The following is a 24,133-nucleotide window of genomic DNA, read 5'->3' on the forward strand; positions in this document are numbered from 1 at the left end:
CCAGAATATTCTCCAGATGAACTTCAAAGGTACTGCATGCTGAAAAAATATGCATACCATGGCAAACTCAAGCCCAACAAGCAACAACAGATGGACATATTGACCTGAATGTAACATTACCTAGTAATGCTAACACCATGTAGTGTCCATCTTTACACTTGTAAAGAGTGACTAAACATAACCCTGTTTTTTAAGCAGCTTGATGTACTCTGCTGATAACTCAATTCACTTCAATTACTACTACTATCATTGCTGCTAAAATAACTGAACACATGCAGCATTTGTGTTACATCACCTCCTACAAGAGTATATAATATTTATCCCTGTGTGAATATCAGTGACTCGTCGACTCATTTCCAAATCCACAAAATTGTTTTTCAAAAGATGTTGTGGATTCAGACCTGTCCTTGCCCTCTACCTCAGTCAACTGACCTTCTACTGGGCGACCTCAGGCAACTTTACCACCTCACTAATGCCACCTGCTGTTCAACAAGGGGAATGTTGTTAGATCTGGATATACGGCAAAATTTGGGAGAGAAATGCAAACCATCTGTCCACTCTAGTGATGAGAGTCAATGCACTTTTCACAGAGTGTCTACAGGTATCAGACAGTTAAATTTACATTTTTCCAACAGGTAAGTGCACGTATGAAGTAAAATGACAGCATTAAAGGTTTTTAAAGATTTGTAAGATTAGAAATGTGGACTTTTACAAAGAAAGGCTTCACTCATTTTCACAAAAAGAAATTTAAAAATGCATAAATGAAATTACATAAAATGTTCATAGCAGTTAAGAACTCACAAATTCAAATTCAAGACTATTTAATGACCTTTTAAGGACCTGTAGACACCCTGTTATTAATTTAAAGCAAACCAGAAGCAGGAATCTTTTCTATTCTATTTTATTATAACAGTTGTGTTAGAGGGGCTGACAATGAGTTTGATGGATGTCTCTTGCAACTTTACAAAAGTGTGGAGATGACAACGAGGCTGCTGTTACAAACAAATGTATGGAAAACATTCTGTAAACAGTCATACAAAATTAGTAGAATCCATAAACTTCTGTATCTCAAACATGGAAATATGATGTTAGAGAGGTGGAATGTGTTGCTAAATATGGTTTAATGTGCCAGAATTTAATCATTGCTTTACTGGTGTATACTGAAATTTAAAAAATAAAGCCTAATCCAACCTACATCAGTTCTATATAACAGAGTTTCTTCCTCAGGTGTATGTTTTATCATCCTGGACACACAGGTGTGTACTTTTGCCTTCAGACTGTTGACTTGGGTTAAATCAAGCGCACTAAGAATGAAGTAGTCGGAAGTTTGTGAGGGCACCTTTACTCCCGTTCTGCTATGGCAACCAGGTGAGCTTCGATCTCCTCCTCCGTCAGCAGCCTACAGGACAGAGAGAGGAGGTGATGAGGGAAGAAAAGTGAAAATGGGAATAAAAACCAGAGGAAAGAGGAATAACACAGAGGGTAAGGAGGTAACAGACGTGCGCTAATAACTCAAAAAAGCCCTACTTCACAGGACTAAAATAAAAAAGAAAAGTAATTTGCCAGTGGCAGCGACTTGGTTTGGCTTCAGTCACGACATCCACCATCTTCAGTGTGAATTCATCACACAACTCCAAACGATTTGATACAATCGCAAAAAAATATGTCATGGTGATGTTTGTTTTGATGTTTGATTTTGTGTTTGGGATTGTTTTGTGTTTTCTTTTTCCCATCCTTTCTGATTTTTCTCCCCGGCAGTGTGTGGGCAGCTGAGGGTGTGGCTGGCTGAGCAGGTCCTTCACTACGATGCACACCTGGTGCTCATCAGTAATCACTCCTGCCATAAAAGCCTGGTCAAGACACCACTCCTGTGCCAGATTATCCAGTTGCAGTTGGTAACTATGAGTCCCTGATGATTCTCTTGTTTACCAGTGCGTGTTGTGACTTGAGTTTTTTTGTTACCTAGAGTACGGACTAGTGAGTACGGACTTTCTTGTTCACTTGTGAGAGCCGGTTCTTTGGCTCTCGTTCACTTTGAAGAGCCGGTTCAAAGATGCGGTTCGTTTGTTCGTTTTTGTTTTTTCTGCTCTGTGTGTGTGTGTGTGTGTGTGTGTGTGTGTCTGGGGGGAGGGGGGGATTTGGCTCCACAGATATAAGTTTGGTGTAGCCATAGCAGCGCCCTTTATAAACAACAAGCCTGTCAACACAAGCAAGTGCTTGCAGATTGTGGGTTAGCTTCCTACTGTTTGTTTCTAACTGAGGGGGTCATCAACATGATGTGAATTAGGAACTGGCTCATTCACTATAAAGAGCCGGTTCCAAGACTCAGCTCGTTCGCGAACGTCACATCACTAGTACGGACTGACCTGAGTTTTTTTCCCTATGTATAGTTTTCCAGTATGCCTTGCCTGCAGTCTCCAGTGCTACTGTTTCTCTGGTGCTCAGCCTCAATTTGCCACCTCACCTCCAACGCCTGTCAGCCCTCAGCCACCACCTCCAGCCTCTTGCCTTTTTTCTTTGAGGCATTATTCTTTCAATAAACACCCCAAGAACTGTCCTTGACTCTGTCTCTGCATTTTTGGGATCCAAACACCAAAACTTAAAACTTCACGAAAATAGTCCGATCAGGGATGTGCCAATTCTAAAATTCTGGGCCGATACCAATGTCTAAAAAAATTTGTTGATGTTTATTCTCCCATTTGTGCCAAGGATTGGAGTCTTCATTATAAAATAAATAACTGAACTGTTTTTAAGGCATCAGTCAGCCTCTTTAAATGCTCACTTAAATTAATCAAACAAATTTACGAAACAACTTTTAATATGACTGTTCACATGTAAAATATCTTCTTTTAAAAAAAAAACATGACCTAAATGCTTCAAAAACCTTTTTTACTATATATAATATATCATAATTTTGTCTCTAATATCATTTTATATAGCTGTGAAAAGATCCCAAACATGTTAATTATTGTCCCCAGGACTATGGGACCCTGTTAGTATTGAGTCCTGCTTTTTAGCTTCCAAAAAATTGATGTGACACAACAGGACAACATCAGCCATTGGTGAATCTCATCTTATTGACCGACTGACAGTCAGTAAGGCGAATATTGTCTAGTCTGAAGTAAATTTACAGTAGGTCTGAGTGAAGTTACCTGAACTTAGGTTTTTCCTTAGTGACCACGCCAATTTCCAGCTCAGTGGCCTTGAAATCCAAGGACAGCACAGAGGACAGACATGTGATAGCCATCTGTAAAGAAGGAAAGTTAAATGAGTGTGCTGATAAGTCTAAACACACAGAAGCCTCTCTAAATGTTACTTTCAGTGAATGGAAGTGTCAGTTTCGCTCTACCTGTACTGTCCTGTCGTGGGTCAGATCAGGCTTCTTCTTCAGTTTCTTCTCCAGGTAGCTGTTGGCCTCTGTTTGTTTGGCACCGACCGCTGTGGCTCTGAAGCCGCAGTAGTAACCTGCGGGGTCACATTTAAACAGGACAGGACCCTGCTGGGGGTCTATGGCCGCCATGATCATACCTGACGAGAGCAGAGGAGGATGAGAGACGGAGAGAGCAAGACCTTTACACCATTATGAGGACGACGTCCCCAACTGTATTCAGACATTTTTTAATGATCCCTTTCAAGCTGTTACACTTCAGTGGCATTTTTAGTTGCTTAAAAGGGAATAAAGAAGCCTTGTAATAAGACGGAAATGAAACCAAAGACAAGGGAACAATGTCCTGAGCAGCCACTATCAAGGCCAGGTCAGATAATAATGCAAATACGCAGCAGAAAACTGGTACAGTAGCAGCAGATATGTCCCATCCTGTGTGTGTGAGACATTGTATGGTTACAAATTTTTAAAAAACCAATTAACACCAAGAGGCAGAAATCATGACCCTCACTTACAGCAGCCTAGAGGCCTCATTTCGGCGTTTTGTGTGTAGACCTGGGAGATATCCGCCAACCTGCGACACAACACGTCCGCTGTGATGTCATAGCCAAACTTATACTTCCATTCTCCTGCTTCCACTCGTGCCCGGTGAACTTGGGAGCGACTATCCGCTGCACAACACAGGAGAAAGTTGACAGTTACACAAGAATGATAACAGATTGTAATGCCTTAAATACCAGTTGTTTCTCGTCCTCATTTAAGGACACAAAAATGCCAGGCTTTCTGATGTGAAGTAAAACAAACGTCATTTTAATCCTAGTCACATTTGTTCCAGAATCACAGTTACCTGAACAATGATGTGTTGTGTGCGTGCTGAATACATACCGCCATGCCCAGTCATCACACAGCCAATGCGAGGGGTCAGTTTGAACATGTTGGTCACAGTAGTAGAGTCCAGCAGCTTGTCCTGCAGTCAGGAAAAGGAAAGAGTGTCACATCCAACCTATAAAGTGATACTGTGCCAACACACTTCAGTGTATGACTGTGCGTGTGGACAAATCAGCGCTGCATTTACACGGATATGAATTACTCAGACTTATCTATCTCTGATTATGATGATTAGACCTTTAAATTGACAGGGGATGGACCAAATACAGTTTTATCTTGTGCTCTTGTAAAAGCAAAATAAAAGTAGTCTTTAGCTTGGTAATGTGAGAGCTGGCGTTTGTTCAGTGTCAAGTCAGCAAAGAGCTGGAGTCAGGACTCCTGTGAGGCTTCAGTGTTTCGCTTGAACTCAGATCATCATCATCTGAGTGAGTGATAGTGTGTGATATCTTACAGGTATTTTCTTTTGTGTGACCACCACAACGCTGTCTGTCCCCCGGATCCCCACAGACGTCAGCCCACTCTGGGAGATGGCTTTGAAGGCATACTCTGCAGCACAGCATATGAGACAGAAAATAAACAAGCAGAATAGTATTTTAATATAAGAGCGCAGGATCTGATATCCTGTTCATCCATGGAGAACTGCACGTTTGCTCCTTCATCAAACACATCAGTATTATGAAGATACATCTGAGGAACAAAGCATCCCAGCAGTTTGAGAGCTATTTACACCACAAATATTGAACATAACAGGATTTAACAAACTTGCTTTGCCCAGGGGGCCACTTTTGCAAGATAACAGGAGGCTAGGAGCCAGTTGCAGGAGCCCTGCACAGGTCAGGGGCACACAGGGGCATTTCTAGGATTTAAAGACACTTGAGGATTTAAAGACACTGGAGGTTTAGCTTGGACCTCTCCTGGGGGAGGGTCACTATCTTATTCACAGTAAAAGTATGAAAAATTCCTGTGTGAATTAATTTATTGTTAGTGTGAAAGCTTTGCTGGGCAGAGGGACATCTAGAGTAGAGGTGTCAAACTTAGTTTAGTTCTGGGGCCATATATAGCCCAGTTTGATCTCCAGTAAAAACCATTACTCACTAACCTATAAATAACAACCCCTTCAGATTGTCCCTTTTTTTAGTGCCCGCGATATCCTACGAAAAATATGTGCAAATTCAAAAGTATGTCTCGGGTTTTCCACATTCAGTCAGTCCACCCCTCACTTTCATTTCATGTGCATTTTTTCACAATTTTTCACTAAAGTGGAAGCTTCTGAAGCAGCAGGTGAGGTCATCTCCTGCCATATTGTTTCACGATAGAAGTCTTTTGTACTGAAGCTGCTGGTTGAACATATTTAGCACAATGTTCAATATCTCTAAATCTGACCACAGACAGTATTCATTGTTATTTCAGAGAGCTGTGTTCTGGTCACATTGACCAAAGTGCTGTACAAAAGGAATAAAATGCTAAAAACACATACATAAAAGGCAACATGACTGTCAGGTACACAGCTCACACATTTAGAGACACAACACACACAGGCACGCATCAGAGAAGACCACATCTGGGGGACTCAAACGCTAATGAATAAAAGTAGAAGGAGCCTGGACTTAAACAAGTTAATGGAGGGGGCAGATCTAGATCTGAGTGAGAGGGGGATGCTGTTCCACAATTTGAGGGCAGACACAGCAAAGGCACCATCACCCCTGAGCTGAAATCTGAAGCGTGGGACAGCCAGGAGCCCCAGGTCAGATGACCTGACACCTTGTACAACTGCATCAACATGAGGTGTGCAGAGTCATCCAGTGGGTCAGATTGGACCCTTTGGTGAGCCAGTTGACATCACTGGTCTGTTGTGTTTTACTTAGCCTGCTGCCCCGTGACCTCACCCTGGGTGATTAGAAAATGGTTGCTGGGCCACCTGGCACCCTGTTGTGGGCCAGTTGAGTATCACTTCTATAACCTGTGGAATCATATCCAGGTGAGAGTTGAATTTTACTTTAAAATGTCAGTGTATTTAAAAAATAACATTAAAATGAGTAAACTTGGGCGCAAGTTTTGACTCTATAGCTGCACTCCACTGGACAGGCTAACCACTCCTGCTACATGATAATAATCCTGCATTCACACACAATTTGTATTAATAATCCAAAGTATCAGCTGGTAGCGGTAGCAGATTTCTCTTGTGTATTAGGAGGTAGCCTATAATCATGATCCAGCTCTAAAACCCCGGACAAAGCGTGTGCCTTACCGACTTGGTAGAGGCGGCCCTCCGGTGAAAATATGGTGATGTGTCGGTCGAAACCTGCGTTTGAACCGCGCGACATTTTTTCCTCCTCGTGACCTCAGATGAACTTCACAACACTTTAATATATCTTTATATCTTCCTAAACTATTCTCTTTGCCTTTGTCAGTTAAGAGGAAACAGCATGTCTGAGCTGAACGATAAACAGAATAATGGAGTTACTTCCCTGCAAGATTTTTTACTTTCTCTTTCATTTATATGTGAGTGCGGTGCAGCTCCACCACTGGCCTCTCTTATTATTGGATGGCAGCAATAAGGAAGTCAAGTGACTTTACCAGTTAGACTGGCTCCCTCTCTCTCTCTGTCTCTGTCTCTCTCTCTCTCTCTGTCTCCCTTTTCCACCTGTGAGCGAAAGTTGTCAATCTGGAGAAGCTTCGAGTCTTTTAGTGAAAGACACCAGCAGGAATATCAGGAGGGGAGGGTTGAATGGAGAGGAGCGAGGCTGCGACCCTGACATCCCTGAGTGTGCCTGCTGTCACTTGGCTGCTGGTGGCCCCCGGACACACAGACAAATGTCGGGCCGCAGGGTTGGCTTCTGGCTCAGCGATAAGAAGCGCAGGAGGATGAACCTGGACGCCTTTGCAGACTTTTGTGCGTAAGTTGGAGCCGGCGTTTGACTTTTTGAGATTCATTTAGAGCTCATTCGGGCTCTCCTATGGGGCCCCTGGATAGATAGTAAAGAGGGTCCCATTGAAAAATAATCATTTCATTTTATCTTAAAGAAACTGTCGTAATAACGCCCTCACTATAATCAAGTGTACATAATTGTGCAACTCTTTATCACCAGCAATGAAAATCTGTCCACACTGCATGTGAAGCTTTATTCATTAACAACTCTGTTTGACGTCAGAAGACTCCATGTGTTATCATCAGTGTTAAAACATAAACATTATCACCATCTTTTTCTCTGCAGGGGCCATGGAGTGGAAGTGGTGGAGGTAGGAGTCTAAACATATACATGAAATCATATAGTCTTAACAGTTTAAAATGAAGGGATGAAGAAAGGCAATGTGTAAGTGTGAGGCTGTTGTTTGTGTGTGTGTTGTGTGAATGTGCTCATCTTTGCATAATGTTTATGTCCGTGTACAAATGAAGATAGATAGATGTCTGTCTTTATGCGTCGTTTTCCTTACATAGATGTCGTAACACCTTCACACACATACACGTATAGAATTTTATTCCAGAGATATGCGAGAGCGGTTTGGGAACCCTGTCCACCCACACACACACATGTGTCACGCACACATGTCAGCAACTTTACTAATCCATGTCACTGCCACCTGCAGCCCACGCCTACAATCTGTTTGCAGCAAAAGCCGTGAACAATGTCTGCCTGATTGTAGCTGCTCAGACATTTCACCGCGTGTGAATACCTGAACAGGAGCACAATAGACGTTTACACACAACAATAATGACTTCACCTTTGCCCACATGTCACAAGAAGCTAGCACACATATCAAAATGGTCAAATTACAATAAACAAATTAGGTAATTGCAGAGAAGTTGAGTCGTCTCAGTCAGTCTCTAAACCACATTTAATATTGTCTGAGCCTGGGTTCACAGTTCACAGAAACCTGCTACTATATAAAGAGCAGTGAAAACTGCAGCCATGTGTGTTATGGTGGTGTACAAATACAAACCGTTATTTTAATTAAAGAGGAAAGTGTGCCAGGACTTAAATCATCATGTCACAAATGTTTGGCATTATTTAGAGCAGTGGTGTAACGTGTCTGTGGTGAGCTAAACTGAAATTAGAAACACGCTATTCAAGTATGATAGCTAGCATAAACAGGATCTTTAAATTATTATTGCATAAAAATTCCAAGTACTTCACGCTGAAATCTTTCATGTTATGTACCATATCATGATATACAATAGACCTAGCTTCCAGAGGAAACTGTGACTCATTAAACATATGTGTAACTAATAAGATTAATTGCTGCACTACCTTTTGTTATGCTTTTGACAGGGCTCCTCTGTTGAAAAGGGCTTTCATTTCTCTTAGTAGTTACACCTGCTTTTCCTGCAGTGACTGGTTTGTAATGACAGATGCGAATGAAACACGAGAGTCAAAAGTGATACAGAGTATAATCTGACTCTAAACAAGAGCTGGTTCATATGTTCAATGTTTGTGATAGTTGATCATTTCTACATCGGTTTCCCGTTTCAAGTCTCTCAAATTAAAGATGAGCAATATTAAAAGTGGGGCGGCACGGTGGTGCAGTGGTTCGCATTGTTGCCTCACAGCAAGAAGGTCCTGATTCGAATCCTGGGGTGGGGGAGCCCTTCTTTGTGGAGCTTCTTTGTAGTACTCCAGCTTCCTGCAGTCCTAAGACGAGCAGGTTAATTGGTGACTCTAAATTGTCCGTAGATGTGAATGTGACTGTCTCTATGTGTCAGCCCTGTGATAGGTCTGTCAACCTGTCCAGGGTGTACCCCGCCTCTCGACCAGTGTCACCTGGGATAGGCTCCAGCCCCTCAGCAACCCCTAACAGCATAAATGGTCACGGAAAACAAATGAATCAATATAAATAGTATAGTGATACTGTCCTGGAGGGAGCTCGGAGTAGAGCCGCTGCTCCTTCGCGTTGAAAGGGGTCAGTTGAGGTAGTTCGGGCATCTGATCAGGATCCTCCTGGGCGCCTCCCGCTGGACGTGTTTCAGGCACATCCCACTGGTAAGAGGCCCCGGGGCAGACCCAGAGCACACTGGAGGGATTACATATCTCATCTGGCCTGGGAACACCTTGGGTCCCCCAGGAGGAGCTGGAAAGCGTTGCTGGGGAGAGGGACGTCTGGGGTGCTTTGCTCGGCCTGAAAATGGATGGATGGATGGATGGATGGATGGATGGATGGATAGTGGTACTGTAGTTCAGTAGTGCCTCTTGGTAGTTCAATAGTGATTTTCCCTCCGTCAGATCGACCTCACGCAGCCACTGGGGCCCCAGGGACCCTTCGACGTCATCGTTCACAAGCTGTCTGATGTCATTGTGGAGGCTGAGCACGACAGCCAATCGCAGCAGCTCCTTGCCAACTTCCAGGTAAGACTGCGTTGTAAACGGACCTCCTTTTTGCATCTGTCCCAAGAGGAATATTGAATTTTATCATGCAGCTGCTTGTCAATGAGCAGTTACTTGAAGTGAGAGGATTTCTCCATCTGTGCTTTAAATTACAGAGCTATGTGTCGGCTTATCCCAGTACAGTTCTCCTGGACCCCCTGCCTGCCATGACTCAACTCTTAGACCGCTTTGCCTCTTATCGGATCATGAGCAAGCTGCACAATTCACTCCAAGGTGAACTGCAGCCTCACAGTGTATGTTGTAGTATACTGCTGTTAATAGATATAAACACCCACCCTTCGTATATTCTGTTCAACAGACTGGCGCGTCTGCAGTCCTCCTTACCTCGAGATCCACAGTGTCAGTGACCTGTCATCTATTCAACAGGCTGTGATGACCCAGGGCCTAAGTTTTCCTCTCAGTCAGTTCACTTTCACTTCCTTACGTATTTCATTCTTATATTTTCAATTTCATAAGTTGAGAGCGTTTAAATTAACTTTGAAGAGGACCACCGTATTCTGAAAACAAGCTGACATCAGTTTGTACCTTATTTCTTTATATGCTCTTTGGTTGCCAGTGTTGTTAATTCTCCCAGATTTTGGCTCATATTCCTACTGGAGCAAGTCCAGTTGTGTTTAGAAGCTTTTATTGCTGATTTTTCATGGTAGGCAGCGCAGCTATACTCCATTACAGTCATTCCCTGGCTGCAAGTACACTGCTAAACGTAGCTACATGCTAACGTCAGGGAAACATGTCCTCTTGGATGCTGACGTTGTTCATTTCTCCTGGATTTCGGATCATATTTAGCTGTAGTGATGTTGCAGAGACGCTGAGAGTGCAGATACTGAAGACCTGGAAATGCTGACCAATCAGAGCAGACTGGGCTAGACAAACAATGTATAGACATACAGAAATAAACCCTCTCAGTCATCACTTATGATCCACTAGAAGTGTGTGGGGTGTATTTTTCTGCAGAGACTCTGCCCTCGTCAAGTATCACAGAACCCATAAACACTTTCTCCTTTGCTCTCTTGACCCCAGTTTGTAAAACCAGAGTGGCACACGGCTCCCTTTCCCATGAGGTGAGTGGTTTACGCAAACATTGTACCAGTGCAGTCTTGTTTGTATGTTCATAACTGTTATTTATTTGCTCTCTGTTTGTCCTAATGTCTGTGTGATATCTGTGTGTGTTGCAGATGTCTTTGATTTTCAGTGCGGGGAGTCTGGCTGATATCCGTCCTCCGTGTGTGCTCCAGAGCTTCGTCAACCATGGGGCTGTCCTGCACAAGATGTTTGTGGTGGGAGACAGACACTACTGCGTAGAGAGGCCGTCACTCAAGAACTTCCCCTCCGGTCCCTGTGGTCAGTCTGCAACAGACTTACAGATATATAGATATTTATGTTCCTGTCCTGCCAGGCAGTTTGTTTCCTTCCCTTTCCCGTCTTGCCCTTTCCTTCCTTTTCTGTTATGTCCTTTACTTTGTTTTCCTTCTGTTTCCTATCTTGTCCTCTCCTTTCCCTTTCCTGTCTTCTCTTCTTTTTTCTTTCCTTTCCTTGTCCTTTACTTTTTTCCTTTCATTGCTTGTCTTGGCGGTTCCATTCCTCAATTTTCCTGCCATCTTTTCCTTTCCTTATCTTTATCTTGTTGTCCTTTTGTTTTCAATCCCTTTTCTTCCTTGTCCTTTACTGTCATTTCTCACCCCTTTCTGTCTTGTGCTTTCCTTTCCTTTCCTTTCCTTTCCTTTCCTTTCACTTCCTGCCTTATCATTTACTTTCCCCATTTCCTGTCTTGTCCTTTCTTTATTTCCCTTCCCTTTCCTGTCCTCTACTCTGTTGTCCTGTCCTTTTCTTACCTTCCCTTTCCCTTCCCACCTTGTCATTTCCTTTCCTTCCCTTTTCTACATCGTCATTTCCTTCACCATTTTACCCTTGACATTTCCTTGCTTGTCCTTTTCTTGCTTTACTTTCCCTTTCCTGTCACCCTTTCCTTCCCTTCCCTTTTCTGTCCTCTACTCCTCTACTTTGTTGTCCTTTTCCTTTCTTAACTTTTCCTTTCTTATCTTAATATTTCCTGCCCTGTCCTGTCCTGTCTTCTCTGTTCCTGCCATCTCCTTTCCTTCCCTTCCTTGTCCTTTACTTTCTTTTCCTTCCCTTTTCTGTCTTGTCCTTTCCTTTCCTTAATTTTCCTTCCCTTGTCCTCTCCTGCCTTATCATTTACTTTCCCCCTTTACTTTCTTGTCCTTTCCTTCCTTGTCTGTTCTTTCTTTCCCTTCCCTTTCCTCTCATCTACTCTGTTGTCCTTTCCTTTTCTTACCTTTCCTTTCCTACCATGTCATTTCCTTCACCCCTTTACCATTGTCCTTTCATTCTGTCTTTTTCCTTCCCTTCCCTTCCCTTCCCTTTCTGTCCTCTCCTCTGTTGTCCTTTCCTTTTTTCCCCCTTATCTCATTGTATCCTTTCCTGTCCTGTCCTGACATGTCATGTCCTGCTGTGACTTGCTTTGCCCTATGTTATTCTACCTTGTTTTGTATTTGCTCTATCTGTTCCCTGTATCCATTCATACTGTAATTTATCTCTGCCTCCAGACAGGAAGACCATTTTCTTCAACAGCCATCAGGTGTCCAAGCCAGAGTCAAACTCTGATCTCACAGCAGTAAGTATGACATGTGGCATCGTATTTTCTAAATTCTTTCAGATGAAGTCAGGAGTAAAGTAACACTGTTTTGGATCAATTTTCTCAGTTTTAATATCCTACTCCTAATATATCTGCAAAACTGCTCAGTGGTGTCATTTAGGTTGCACATATGGCTTAACAGTAGCTCCACCAGTCAGCCCCAACCCATTTGGCACCTCTCTGGGCTGAGATCCACCCCAATAATGTTTCCTCCTGTCCTCTAAGCTGGACGAGCAGATGCCATGCCTGCCTCCTCCCAGCTCTGAAGCCATGGCTGCCCTGGTCAGAGAGCTCAGACTTCAGCTTGGCATGGCCCTGTTCGGCGTGGACGTCATCATCAACATACACACACACACCCTCACCGTCATCGACATCAACATCTTCCCAGGTACTGCACCTGCACAGACACACACAGACACACACACAGACACAGTGATGTACTCACAGACTCTTCTCATTGTCAGGCTATGAAGGAGTGCCCCAGTTTTTCTCCTCTCTGCTCAGCCACATTGAGTCAGTGTTGGACAAACAGGCCTCTGCTGGCCCCGAGGCAACCGGCTCTCCCGAGTCAACACAGACTACAGGAGGTCCATCTGCTGCAACAACTGGCCTTTAAGTCACCTCAGGAGCACAGTGTGGATTGCACTGTGTTTCATCAGCTTCCCAGGACAAATGAAGTCAATGACACTGGCTTTTTCACTCTTACATTGGGACCAAAAGGAAGCCTTAACTTTAATTGTATTTTAAACTGTACCGTCTGTAAATCACACTATTAATTGTGAGCTATTTTCTGCTCTTTTTACAAGCAAAAACAGAAGGCACATGATGGCTTAATACACTTTCCGTTTATTGATTGACGGGTAGCATAGAAGAAGATACAGCAGGCACAAAATACAGCACTCTGATTGGCCAGTAATACAAATGGTGTTTTTGTTATCATATTTTTCCCTGTTGTTCGAAATGTCCTCTATGGCCTCGTGTCACGCCCTCCCCCGCAGACATTTCCTGCGTCTTTCTTGCTGGTTTGTAAGATACATTTTGTGGAAACATTTTTGCACTAATATAGAAAAAGAAAAAAACGACAGTACATTAATTTTTTTTCATTTATTCTCAAGTGAACAAACACCTCATCGCTGGAACAGACAATAATGAGCTGATCCTGTGTGTCATCACTACGTGTTTACACAAGCTGACCCACCGGCTACTCTGCCAGTGTTTTAATGTATTGTAAATCTTGGCTGTGTAGAAAAAGAGAGATTATATATCTGCTATATGAGTACTCTATGATGCACTTTGACAACATATTAAAATACATGAAATAATTCGTTATTTGGCTAATTATTGCATTCACATGTGCTGTAGTCTATATTGTGTTATTGCAGTTTAGTGGGCGTCCAGTGGTTACCCTGTTAATCCTGCACCATGTGCATTTCTACCCAATGTCCTCTTGGGGGCGATGTTGCTTCATATTTCCTATGACCTTGGCTTACAGACGTGATATCTGATATTTACACAAATGACATGACAGCCATGAAAACTGTGAACACTACAGAGCATTTATCAATGTTATTGTCAGTGTTGCTGTTACCAAAAGACATCAAAATGGCTTTAGTGACTCCCTCTTCCCTCGACTCCTCCTTGGCTTGTTAAGATAAGAGTGCAAAGCTGGCTGAGAACCTGAAGTGACACTTTTAGACCTTTTAAGCTCTAAGTACATAACATCCTGTGGCCAAACACTAACCACGCTCAAGACAAACCTAACATCCGACACACGTGTCCCCGTGCAGAACTTTAACGCTGATCTACTTCCTCTGTGTTTTGTTCGTGTCACCCTGGTTCGTCACAAACAGTCTGGTTTTAACAGTGCGAGAGCCAAATGAAACACAATCCTTGTTTCTACTTTATCATCGAAGAAACGAAGAGGAAATAATGACTTACTCCTGTGTAGAAATATCAGTAATACGTATCGTTAACAGTCAGAACAGCAGGAACAGCTTACACATAGTTATCAGTTATTGCACAAAATAGATATATATTGAAATACACATATTACTCATGATAGGGAATCTGTTTTTTTCCCATCGAGAACACACCATCGAGGATGATACCCTTCAGAGAAAAAAACAAAAGTGCTGCTTGCCAGTACTCATGACTCAGATTTCAAAGATGATGGTGTTTGTGTGGTCGGCAATCTGCAGTCAAAAATAAAATTTGAATACAAAGTGCTGAATGCTTTGCATCCATGGCTGTTCACAACTGGAGTGAAATCAACCGTCTACCTCACAAACAGCATTTACAGGTACTGAGACAAGTGGAGATAGACACAAAGATCTTTCAGATTCTCTAGAAAAGTGTGTCTTGTTTTTCTCTCCTCAACACTCAGACGCATCAAGGAAACGGTGACAGCCTTTTCCAGGCAATCTAAAAGCAGAAACGAAACAACCGTATGTGCAGTTTCTACTAATGTCCATTTACAGATTCACATCTGAAGACAATTCTCAGAGTGCTGTGGGGACTTGAAGGCTGTAAAATGGAAAATGTGTGAGCTGAATGTGTGACTGTGAATGCAACAAAGGGTTTTGTCAGTCCGCTGTGCGTGTGTGTGTGTGTGCGTGTGTGTGTGTGTCCATGTCTGTGTGTCTTATCCTCTGCGAAGCTCCCTCAGCTCTGCAGCCACTTTGCGCAGCTCTGCTTCAATCTCCAGCAGCTCCTGTGGACAGAGAGCCACGGTAATATGTAACCGAGCAAAACAGGACACAGTGACACGATGCTTCATGTCATAGCTCGCAAATAACAATGAAATTGTCTTGTCCATGTTTTTGGGTAGCAATGAAACTTGCTGGGTACCTATTGGTAGGTAGAGGGAAATTTTACAATGAAGATGATGTACCGCAGGGAAAAAGATTAATAAGATGAATGGGGAGAGCCCCCATGACCCAGGACTTCAAGAGCATTGCATTGTGAGTATGAGGATGCCTACATTGCTGTAGCTAGTGAATACATGCTGGTGAGCCTACAGGCTATTGAAACTCTGTAATGGATGTTTGTCAGAGCAGTTATTACCTGCTCCAGCCTGTATTGTTTTCACCTTGTGAGTCTGTGACGAAACGTGATCCTAGTGGCACCAACTGTAGCAGAACTACCACAGAAGTAGCTTTGAATACTTTGACAGGTGTTTAAATGTCTGTGAGATAGACTTTTGTTCCTGGGATTGCATCACAACCGTGCAAAATGCAGTCACTAAACTTTAGAGGTGTGTAGCTGAGGTCACAATAAAGGTTGAATTCAAGGACTGGTGTGGTCCAAGTCAAGAATTGCTGTATTATTCAGCTTATCAAGGGGATTCCAACTTTAGTTCAGAGCCACTGCTCTTCAAGCAAACAAACTACTGTGTATTGTACTTACTGTTTACATTTTGAAATCTAGCACTGAGATGGAAACAGTAAATGTTCATATTACAGCAAAAACACCCTGCATTTATTTTGTATTTACCCTCACAAACAGGTGACAACTGATAACTTGCAGCCTGCACAGCCTATCCATCAGAGAATAAGTTGTGAACAAGGGACTGCTTTATTAAATGGCCTGTATACTCCAGACTTGCACTGTAATAAGGACATAGAGGCTGGTCCAAGGATCAAAACTGATGTTCATGGCGCTAACATTGTTACTACTTTTCCCCCAGTAGTTACATATTTGTCCAGGTATAGGTATGTGTAAGTATGTCATTAGCACCATGGGATAACGGACCCCTGGGCACTGACTTGCAGGAGGCTCCACCACCTCTCCTTCATAGGCGCCAGAAATGTTTATTTATGTTTACTGTTTACTTATTCTATTCTTGTTTATTCTATTAATGTATATATCGTAGATAAATTTCACACTTACACTCTCAGCAGAGTGAAGATAATTGTGAAGATTTCATTTTTAATATATTCATATCTTAAGTACGAGTGTTAAACACTATAGCACATTTTTTTTTATAGTTTTTAATGTACTGTTCATTTGTATTTATTTCATTTTATTTTACTGCTTCATATTTACATGCTTCTACTTCTACTTCTTACATACTTCTACTTAATTCTTACTTCTTATGATTCTTTATTGTTTACATCGGAGCTACTGTAACAAATCACAATTTTCCCTCAGGGATCAAGAAAGTATTTAGGATTATAATTCTGATTCTGAAACACAGACTTTGTGGTGGTTTTGCCTCTGTATTTGTTATTGTTTTGCATTTCCTTGTAGTTGTTTTGTGTCTCTTTGTGGTTGTATTGTGTCTACTTTGGTTGTTTTGTGTCTCTGAGGTAATTTTGTGTCTTTTTGAGGTAATTTTGTATCTCTTTGTTGTTGTTTTGTGTCTTTTTGAGGCAATTTTAAGTCTTTTTGAGGTAATTTTGTGTCTCTTCGTTGTTGTTTTGAGTCATTTTTGGTTGTTTTGTGTCTCTCTATGGTTATTTTGTGTCTCTTTGTGGTTGTATTGTGTCTACTTTGGTTGTTTTGTGTCTCTGAGGTAATTTTGTGTCTCTTTGTTGTTGTTTTGTGTCTTTTTGAGGTAATTTTGTGTCTTTTTGTGGTTGTTTTGTGTCTCTTTGTTGTTGTTTTGTGTCTCTCTATGGTTGTTGTGTGTCTTTTTGTGGTTGTTTTGTGTCTCTTTGTTGTTGTTTTGAGTCATTTTTGGTTGCTTTGTGTCCCTATGTGGTTGTTGTGTGTCTTTTTGCAGTTGTTTCGTGTCTCTCTATGGTTGTTGTGTGTCTTTTTGTGACTGTTTTGCCCCTTTTTATATTTTTTTGGTATCTCTTCCAACTTCTTCTGCATCTCTTTGTGGTTTTTATGTGTCTCTTTAGCCATTTTGTTTTGTTTGTTTTTATTGTATATGTTCATTTGAGTGACAGATGAAGGCCAGGGGCCCCCCTGACACTTTGGCCCCCCGGCCTGTGCCCAGCAGGCCACTTCATTAACCCATCCATGATTAGTCCTACATATACTCAATCATGACACTGTAATTTGTGGGCTTACAAACACACAGATACACAAATAGTCACGTTATTTGCACCAACTTACCTCCCCTTCATCTTCTTCTGCGTCACCCTCCTCATCGTCTTCCTCCTCCTGCCCCTCCTCATCCTCTCTAACGTACTCATCCTCATCTTCCTCGTCCTCATCCTCCTCCTCCGCATCCTTGTACCTCTCCCTCTCAAACTGCTGCGTGGCCTCATCGCTGGCTTTCTCCATCACTCTCTTCTGCTGCGGCTCCTTCATGTCTGTCACCTCCTCCTTCTTCTTGACTTCATTCTCTGTTTTCTCATCTGGCTCCTTGTTGTCATCCCCCTCCTTCTTCTCACGCTTCTCCTCTGCTTTCTTCTCATCCACACTGTCCTCTTTCGTCTTGCCTTGCGTCTCCTGTTCCTCCTCCTCCTGCACCCGTTTCATCTTCCTGACGAGTTCGTCCAGCTCCTCCTGCTTCTCCTTCCTCTTTCTCTCCTGCTCCGCCTTGCTCTTGCTGTCCTGCTCTTTGAGCAGCTCCTTTAGCTCCTTCTCCACCTTCTCCTTCTCCACCATCAGCTCCACTTCATTCTTCCTCCTCTCCTCGATCCTCTGCTTCTCCAAATCCTCCACTGTGTCTCCCTTCTTCTCTTTGTACTCCTTTGTCTTCTTCTCCTCCACCTCTTTCTTCTGCTCTGTTCCAGAGCCTTTCTGGACCTCCCTCTCCTTCACTGCCTCGTACCGTTTCTTCTTCAGCTCCTTTAGCAGTTCTTTGAGCTCCTCATCATTCTTCTCCTCCTTCCCTTTCTTGGTGATCTCTTCAGCTAACAGCTCCTCAAGCTCTTTGGCTCGCTCCTCTTCATTGTCCCTCCCTCTGTCTTCGATCCGTGGCTCCTCCATTATCTTCTTGGTGTCGTCTTCCTCTGTCTTCTCTTGTTTCTTTTCCTCTGTCTCTTTTGGAACGCTGGTCACGTCTCTCTCCTCCTTCGTCTCCTCATCCCCCTGTTCAAAGTCGCTCTCATCATCAGCCAGGTTGTACTCATATTGCTCCTTCTCGTCGTCTTGCTCCATGTCTCTCTCTGCAACAGTCAGACTGCAATGGTCAGTGCCATGTGGTGTTAAAATGCATGAGCACATGTGTCTGATTGAGGGTGAAGACTTACATTCATTTAATTCAAAGACTTTTAAATGGAAAAACCAAATTAGACCTGTTTTACTTTCTAGCAGTGGATGTTGTGTGTCAATGTGAATTTGTGCGTACCATCACCAGCCAGCCTCTGCAGCTCCCTGAGTAAACCCTGATGTCTTTGGACTTCATCAAGTTCCTCTGCAGAAATAATGGCACACAATACTTTAATAACACAACATTGCACCAAAAACAGCCAACAAAATATGTACAAATGCTCTGTAGATGCAGTCAAGTCTTTACACACCAAGAGGAGTGTCAAAACACCCATCACAGATTAGAATTATGGTGAATTTCAGCAAATAAGACAACAGTATCTTGTGACAGATGAATCATATTAGTTTGCCATATTATATTTTCATGTACTGTTAAACTGAAAATTAATCGATTAAACATTTAGTCTGTAAAATGTCCATATATTCTGAAAACTGCCCATCAAAAGTCATCTCCAAATGTCTTGTCTCCAAAGAGAAAAATGGAAATTTGCTCGTGGATGTTTGGCATTTTTAATACTTTACATATTAATTCATTTTCAATTCAAATAATGGCTTCATGATTGTATGCCTTCACAAACCAGTCAAACCACATATCTTTCCCCGGCAGCACAGAAGATCGAAATAATCACCAGTTTCAAGATTAGTGTAACAATTCAGTATCTGACCAAATGTCTCGCCTTCTGTTCCTGAGATATGGTGTTGAATAATGATTAAAAAAAGTGTTTTTGTTGAACATTATGATGTCACAGAGAATTTGACCTTTGACCTTTTGATATATAATATTCTCACTTTATATCATTATTTTATTCTATTAGACATTTACGTGAAATGTTGTTACAATTAGCGTATGAATTCTGAGTTATGGCCAAAAACAGTTTTGTGAGGTCATAGTGACCCTGATTGTTGATGTTGGACCATCAATTTACAGTGCAAATTCATTCCGTCCAAGTGGACGTTTGCGCCAAATTTGAGAAAACAGGCCATCTTGAAATATTGCCTTCACGAGAATAAGAAGATGCAAGGTCACAGTGACCTTGATCTTTGGCCAGCAAATTCTTATCAGTTCATTCTGGAGTCCGAGTTGACGTTTGTGCCAAATTTGACGAAATTCAATCGAGGTGTTCTCGAGATATCACACTTATGAGAATGAGACAGATGGAAGGCCACAGTTACCTTGACCTTTGACCAAGAAATTCCAATCACTTCATTCTTGACTCAAAGTGATGTTTGTGCCAAATTTGGCAATTTTTGACAATTTATTGTGTTCACAAGAATGACATGGACACAAGGTTACAGTGACCTTGACCTTTGACAATGCAAATCTAATCAGTTTATCCTTGAGTCCAAGTGGATGTTTGTGCCAAATTCAAGAAATTCCCTCGAGGTGTTTTTGAGATATTACGTTCATGAGAATGAAGCAGAAGAGGTCACCATGACCTTTACTTTTGACTCATGACCACTAACGTCACAGAGTTCATTGCTGAATCCAAGTTGATGTTTGTGCCAAATGAAGAAACTTTCTAAAGCCATTCCTGAGATATTGTGTTCATGCGAATGGAACAGACAACCTGAAAACATAATGCCTCTGTCACAGCTATTGCTGGCATGGAGGCAAACAAATGTTGATGATTAATTTCCTATTGGTTAAGCTCCAAACCTTAAATACAGTTTTCTGAGTGCTGATGAACAGATAATTAGAGACATCACCTGCTAGCTGAGGGCCACATTCATGAGGAGACCCATCTTCATTCAGCGTCTCCTGAATAATACATTCAACCTAGAGGCACAAAACAAACACACAATTACACTTTGACCAATTTAGATAAAAATCTTTATCATACTGAAAGACTGGGGAAATAAAAAGCACTTGTTTCTGACCTTTGCATCATTTAGGGGTGAGGTTACTGGCCGGCTTCCCACTGAGGCACGAAACAAGGGAGGAGATACAGAGAGAGCAGGGAGAGAAAAATCAATACATTTAGCATTCATGCAACAGCAAAAGCACCAAACTAGAGCTCCACACATGAACTACTTTGTTTACGTAGCAGTGGTTTGTCCTGCACAGGCGTGGGTGTAGCTGTTCCCTCATTAAGGTAAGCACAGTTACCTTGGTAAAGCGACACAGCAAAGAAGCTTAACCTCCTCTGCCTCTCCCTGTCCCTCTTCCTCCAGGATGCACATATTCCCAAAGGCTTTAGCTCACAGGTAGTTTCACCACCAGGGCTAAATCAGTCACCAGGCCCCGCCTGCCAGTAGATCATTAAAGGCACACTGAGCTGTGCCATCAATGCCTTTTCTCACGGAGATACCTTGAAAGGACCTAAATGTCAGAGTAGATCACAGTCCGTGTTCAGCTATCAGCCCGTGACCTTCTCTTTTATTGTTATGTATCGGGAACAAAGACTGGTGGAGACACAATATAAGATGGTGTCCAATTACTGCACTTCATTTAGTCGTGAATCTAAATGTCAGTTTAGAAACATGATTCTGCTTTCTGTCAAATTAACACCATCAAAGCAAATAAAACAAATTAAAAAGACTGCTGGTAAGACTGAGACACAACACTGCAAACCCATGTGCGTCTGCTGCCTTCACTGACATGACACATGTACCAGCTGTAAGTGTGATCTCCACTCTGCGGTGTGTGTCAGCACACAGCCAGATCAGCACAGATCAAGATCAATAGGACTAACTGATACCTTGGCCACTGATGAACCCCCCTGCAGACACGTGAGCTGACTACAGCTGGGCACTGTAAGGCTCTGCATGTCCATGTGATGATGGTGTGTGTATGTGGTGTGTGTGTCCAAGCTGGGACACCCCAGCCCCATAATTAAAGCTGGTTTTATTGGCTTGTGCTGCTGCCTGTGGTCAGCCAAACTCCATGTGAGAAATTTAGAAATCAAGAGCATCTGTGCATGTCAGAGGGCTGCAGTTTGTTGATGGACAAAATGACTTGATAGATTCAGCAAAAACATGTTGGCTGGACTACAAACTAAAGCCACAACTGAGTCAGCAGTAGATGTGCCTATAGGGCAGGGATGTCAAACATACGGCCTGGGGACCAGAACTGGCTGCCAAAGGACCCAATCCTTTGCACACCTGACATTAATGCACTTGTGAAGGCTCAGGAGGAATTTATACTTTTGCCTTGAATCAACGCCGTACCTATGGTGTAGGCTCTGCATTGACACATTTTTTTTTCCACTGAAACCATTTCCCTCAGTGGAAACAAAGCTTTTATTTACTTTAATTTCACAGATACGAAACAATAAATTGTGAAAACAATAAAGCCTCCACAAAAATAGCATTTTAAGTCTTGTGTGTGATTTATTCTGGCTTTATATGAGCAGAGGAAATATCTGCTCGTCACTAGGCTAATCTATACAATATAAAATACCATAGGCTTGTGCTAATAACGTTAGCATGTTGTATTTGTTTGGAAAACGTGTTTAGTATAAGACAGTTGTTTTTGTCAGTGAACCTCGTGAGTTACAACGAAGCCAAATTTTGTATCGTTACCTTTGTTTAAAATTGATTTGTCCCTGGTTTTATATGAGAAGAGGAAAAGTCTGCTAGCTGCTAGGGTAATTTATACAATGTAAAATGCCATAGGCTTGTGCTAGTAACATTAGCATGTTGTATTTGTGGGGAAAATGTGTCCAGATAAAGACAAGTGCTTTGTCTGTGAATGCTGTGAGTTATAGTGAAGCTGAATTGTGCACTTGTATTTGAAATTGTCGCTATTAAGCCATGTTTAATGTGTGTTTAATGTGTGTTTCATGTGTGTTTTGGGTTTGTTTTGAATCAACTAAACTTCCTCCTTCAGTTGGACTTTCCCGTCATTTCTAATTCACACTGAAAATAAATGAATTTATAGGCTACTGGAATTTTTTACAGCAAATAAGATGCCAGAGAGCATAAAAAGCATGAAAATAGAGCTTTTTTTTATGAAATAAAAAAATGCTAGGGGACAATCTTCCTGAACCTCCCAGAAGAGGTCAAAGCGAAGCCCTGTGTATTGACACTTTGACTAAACAACATTTCTAAACAAGCTACTGGTTTGCAAATGGGTGAACTTGTTCCGGATGTGTGTTCTTGGCTAACAATAAACCAATGTCCAGTGCGCTTTAACTCTTTGGATTGGATGAAACAATATATCTGTATATGCTCATCAAAAGGGCGACAACATTGTCCATATGCACCTGATTCTCATTACCTGGAGTTTACCTATGTGCCCTTCACACATGGGTGCTCCACCTTGTGTTCAGTTTAATAACTGCATGTGTATATTTATTTTAACTTGTTTAGATAAGGGCAGAATAAACAAGCAAACTATATCATGGCTCCACCCCCCTGAATTTCATTAAATTTTAGACACGCCCCTGCTTACCCCTGACCTGTGCAGGGTGGCTGCAACTGGCCCCTGGCCTCCTGTTATCTTGTTATCTGTGTGTGGCTCCTGAACTAAAATGAGTTTGCTGTAGGAGCTGGAGATGCGCAGTAAAGAGATTAGGCTGCTCCTCATCTTGCCATTTAGTGCCACACTGAGATTGTTATTTTACCTACAGCTGCTGCTTCTGAGGCGAAGTGTATCCCTTTAAAATGTAGACTATAAATTTAGTTGTGCTTCGTTAGGATGGGGTTTGACAATAATTGCCTCCACACACACCATGCCAGCTAAATACACTTAAACCTATGAACAGTCTGCTGTATGTAGGTTACCGCCTGTGTTACTGCACCACACACAGCCACTGCAGACCAATATTTACCCTGCTTTATACACATGTCCCAGTGGGAGGCAGATCTCCCCCTGATTTTAACACCTACACTTATTTCACCTCATTAACACGTTTTCGCCGCAGCTGGCGCACGTCACCGTGCCGCACGCGCACATGTGCGTTGTTCCGCTCACCTGTGCGGAGCTTTAATTCGCATGAATGTTGCTCCAGAGGACTGTTTGGGGGTCAGGGAAATATGTGTGTGTTTAAAATGTCCTCTTACAAGCAGTGACAGCAGCGTCAGTCCAGCAGCAGACACAAACAGAAAGGTAGGCGCATAAGAAATTATGTAACAACGCTTTTGTTTAGCCTATTAGTCTAAACCCCCTGAGGCTTCGCCATTAGGTTCACACACACACTCTGTCTGCTCCATAAAGTCTTATTATAATACATGCAGTTTGGTTTGTTTCTACTATCACATGCCGGTAATAAAAGAAAACCAAGGACCACATGAGTGTGTGAAAGATGAGGCTTGTCTCCGGCGCAGCCTGCTGAGACACACACTCGCGTTTTGTACCGTCATTTTAAGCGCACAACATAAACACACACACACACACACACACACACACACACACACACACACATTGGTAAATCAGTGTGATAGATGCTTACCTCCGACGGCAGCCCAGAGCAAAACTGCGGTTATCAGAATTCCCATAGGATCCGAAAAGTGAGGTTCCTGCAGGAGATAACCTTGAAATAACGGGCTGGATCTTCTTCACACACCCGCCGAGCGAGGTGGAGCCGAGCCGCGTAGCTGTGTGTGTGTGAGAGAGGCTGTGAGACTCTGTATGTGAGTGGGAGTGTGAGTGTGTGTGTGTGTGTGTGGGGGGGGGGGGGATCAGGTGACTTGAGACCAGCTCAGAGCCCAAGCCCT

The 24,133-nt window shown here is 42.5% G+C and overlaps 3 protein-coding genes across 3 annotated transcripts; 1 reads left to right on the plus strand and 2 right to left on the minus strand.

Annotated features, from left to right (window-relative positions):
• Positions 1–885: 885 nt before the first annotated feature.
• Positions 886–6,754, minus strand: LOC125888866 (proteasome subunit alpha type-6-like). The gene is made up of 7 exons (XM_049576499.1): positions 6,522–6,754; positions 4,725–4,819; positions 4,271–4,352; positions 3,901–4,056; positions 3,350–3,528; positions 3,153–3,247; positions 886–1,399 (listed from the first exon to the last, which is right to left on the minus strand). The coding sequence occupies exons 1-7, from the start codon at positions 6,595–6,597 to the stop codon at positions 1,342–1,344; spliced, it is 741 nt and encodes a 246-aa protein (XP_049432456.1). The 5' UTR covers positions 6,598–6,754; the 3' UTR covers positions 886–1,341.
• Positions 6,148–13,631, plus strand: LOC125888865 (inositol-tetrakisphosphate 1-kinase-like). Its single transcript, XM_049576498.1, has 11 exons — positions 6,148–6,251; positions 6,931–7,170; positions 7,489–7,513; positions 9,493–9,615; positions 9,750–9,867; positions 9,953–10,054; positions 10,675–10,715; positions 10,830–10,995; positions 12,219–12,286; positions 12,533–12,695; positions 12,772–13,631. Exons 2-11 carry the CDS (start codon positions 7,088–7,090, stop codon positions 12,921–12,923), a joined length of 1,041 nt encoding a protein of 346 aa, XP_049432455.1. The 5' UTR covers positions 6,148–6,251; positions 6,931–7,087; the 3' UTR covers positions 12,924–13,631.
• On the minus strand, positions 13,290–24,060 carry LOC125888864 (DNA ligase 1). Its single transcript, XM_049576497.1, has 6 exons — positions 23,869–24,060; positions 20,354–20,394; positions 20,183–20,252; positions 18,555–18,620; positions 17,372–18,372; positions 13,290–15,017 (listed from the first exon to the last, which is right to left on the minus strand). The coding sequence occupies exons 1-6, from the start codon at positions 23,912–23,914 to the stop codon at positions 14,949–14,951; spliced, it is 1,293 nt and encodes a 430-aa protein (XP_049432454.1). The 5' UTR covers positions 23,915–24,060; the 3' UTR covers positions 13,290–14,948.
• Between the last annotated feature and the right edge of the window lie 73 nt (positions 24,061–24,133).

The sequence above is a fragment of the Epinephelus fuscoguttatus genome, linkage group LG5 (genome assembly GCF_011397635.1).
Source record: "Epinephelus fuscoguttatus linkage group LG5, E.fuscoguttatus.final_Chr_v1".
Taxonomy (NCBI): Eukaryota; Metazoa; Chordata; class Actinopteri; order Perciformes; family Serranidae; genus Epinephelus; species Epinephelus fuscoguttatus.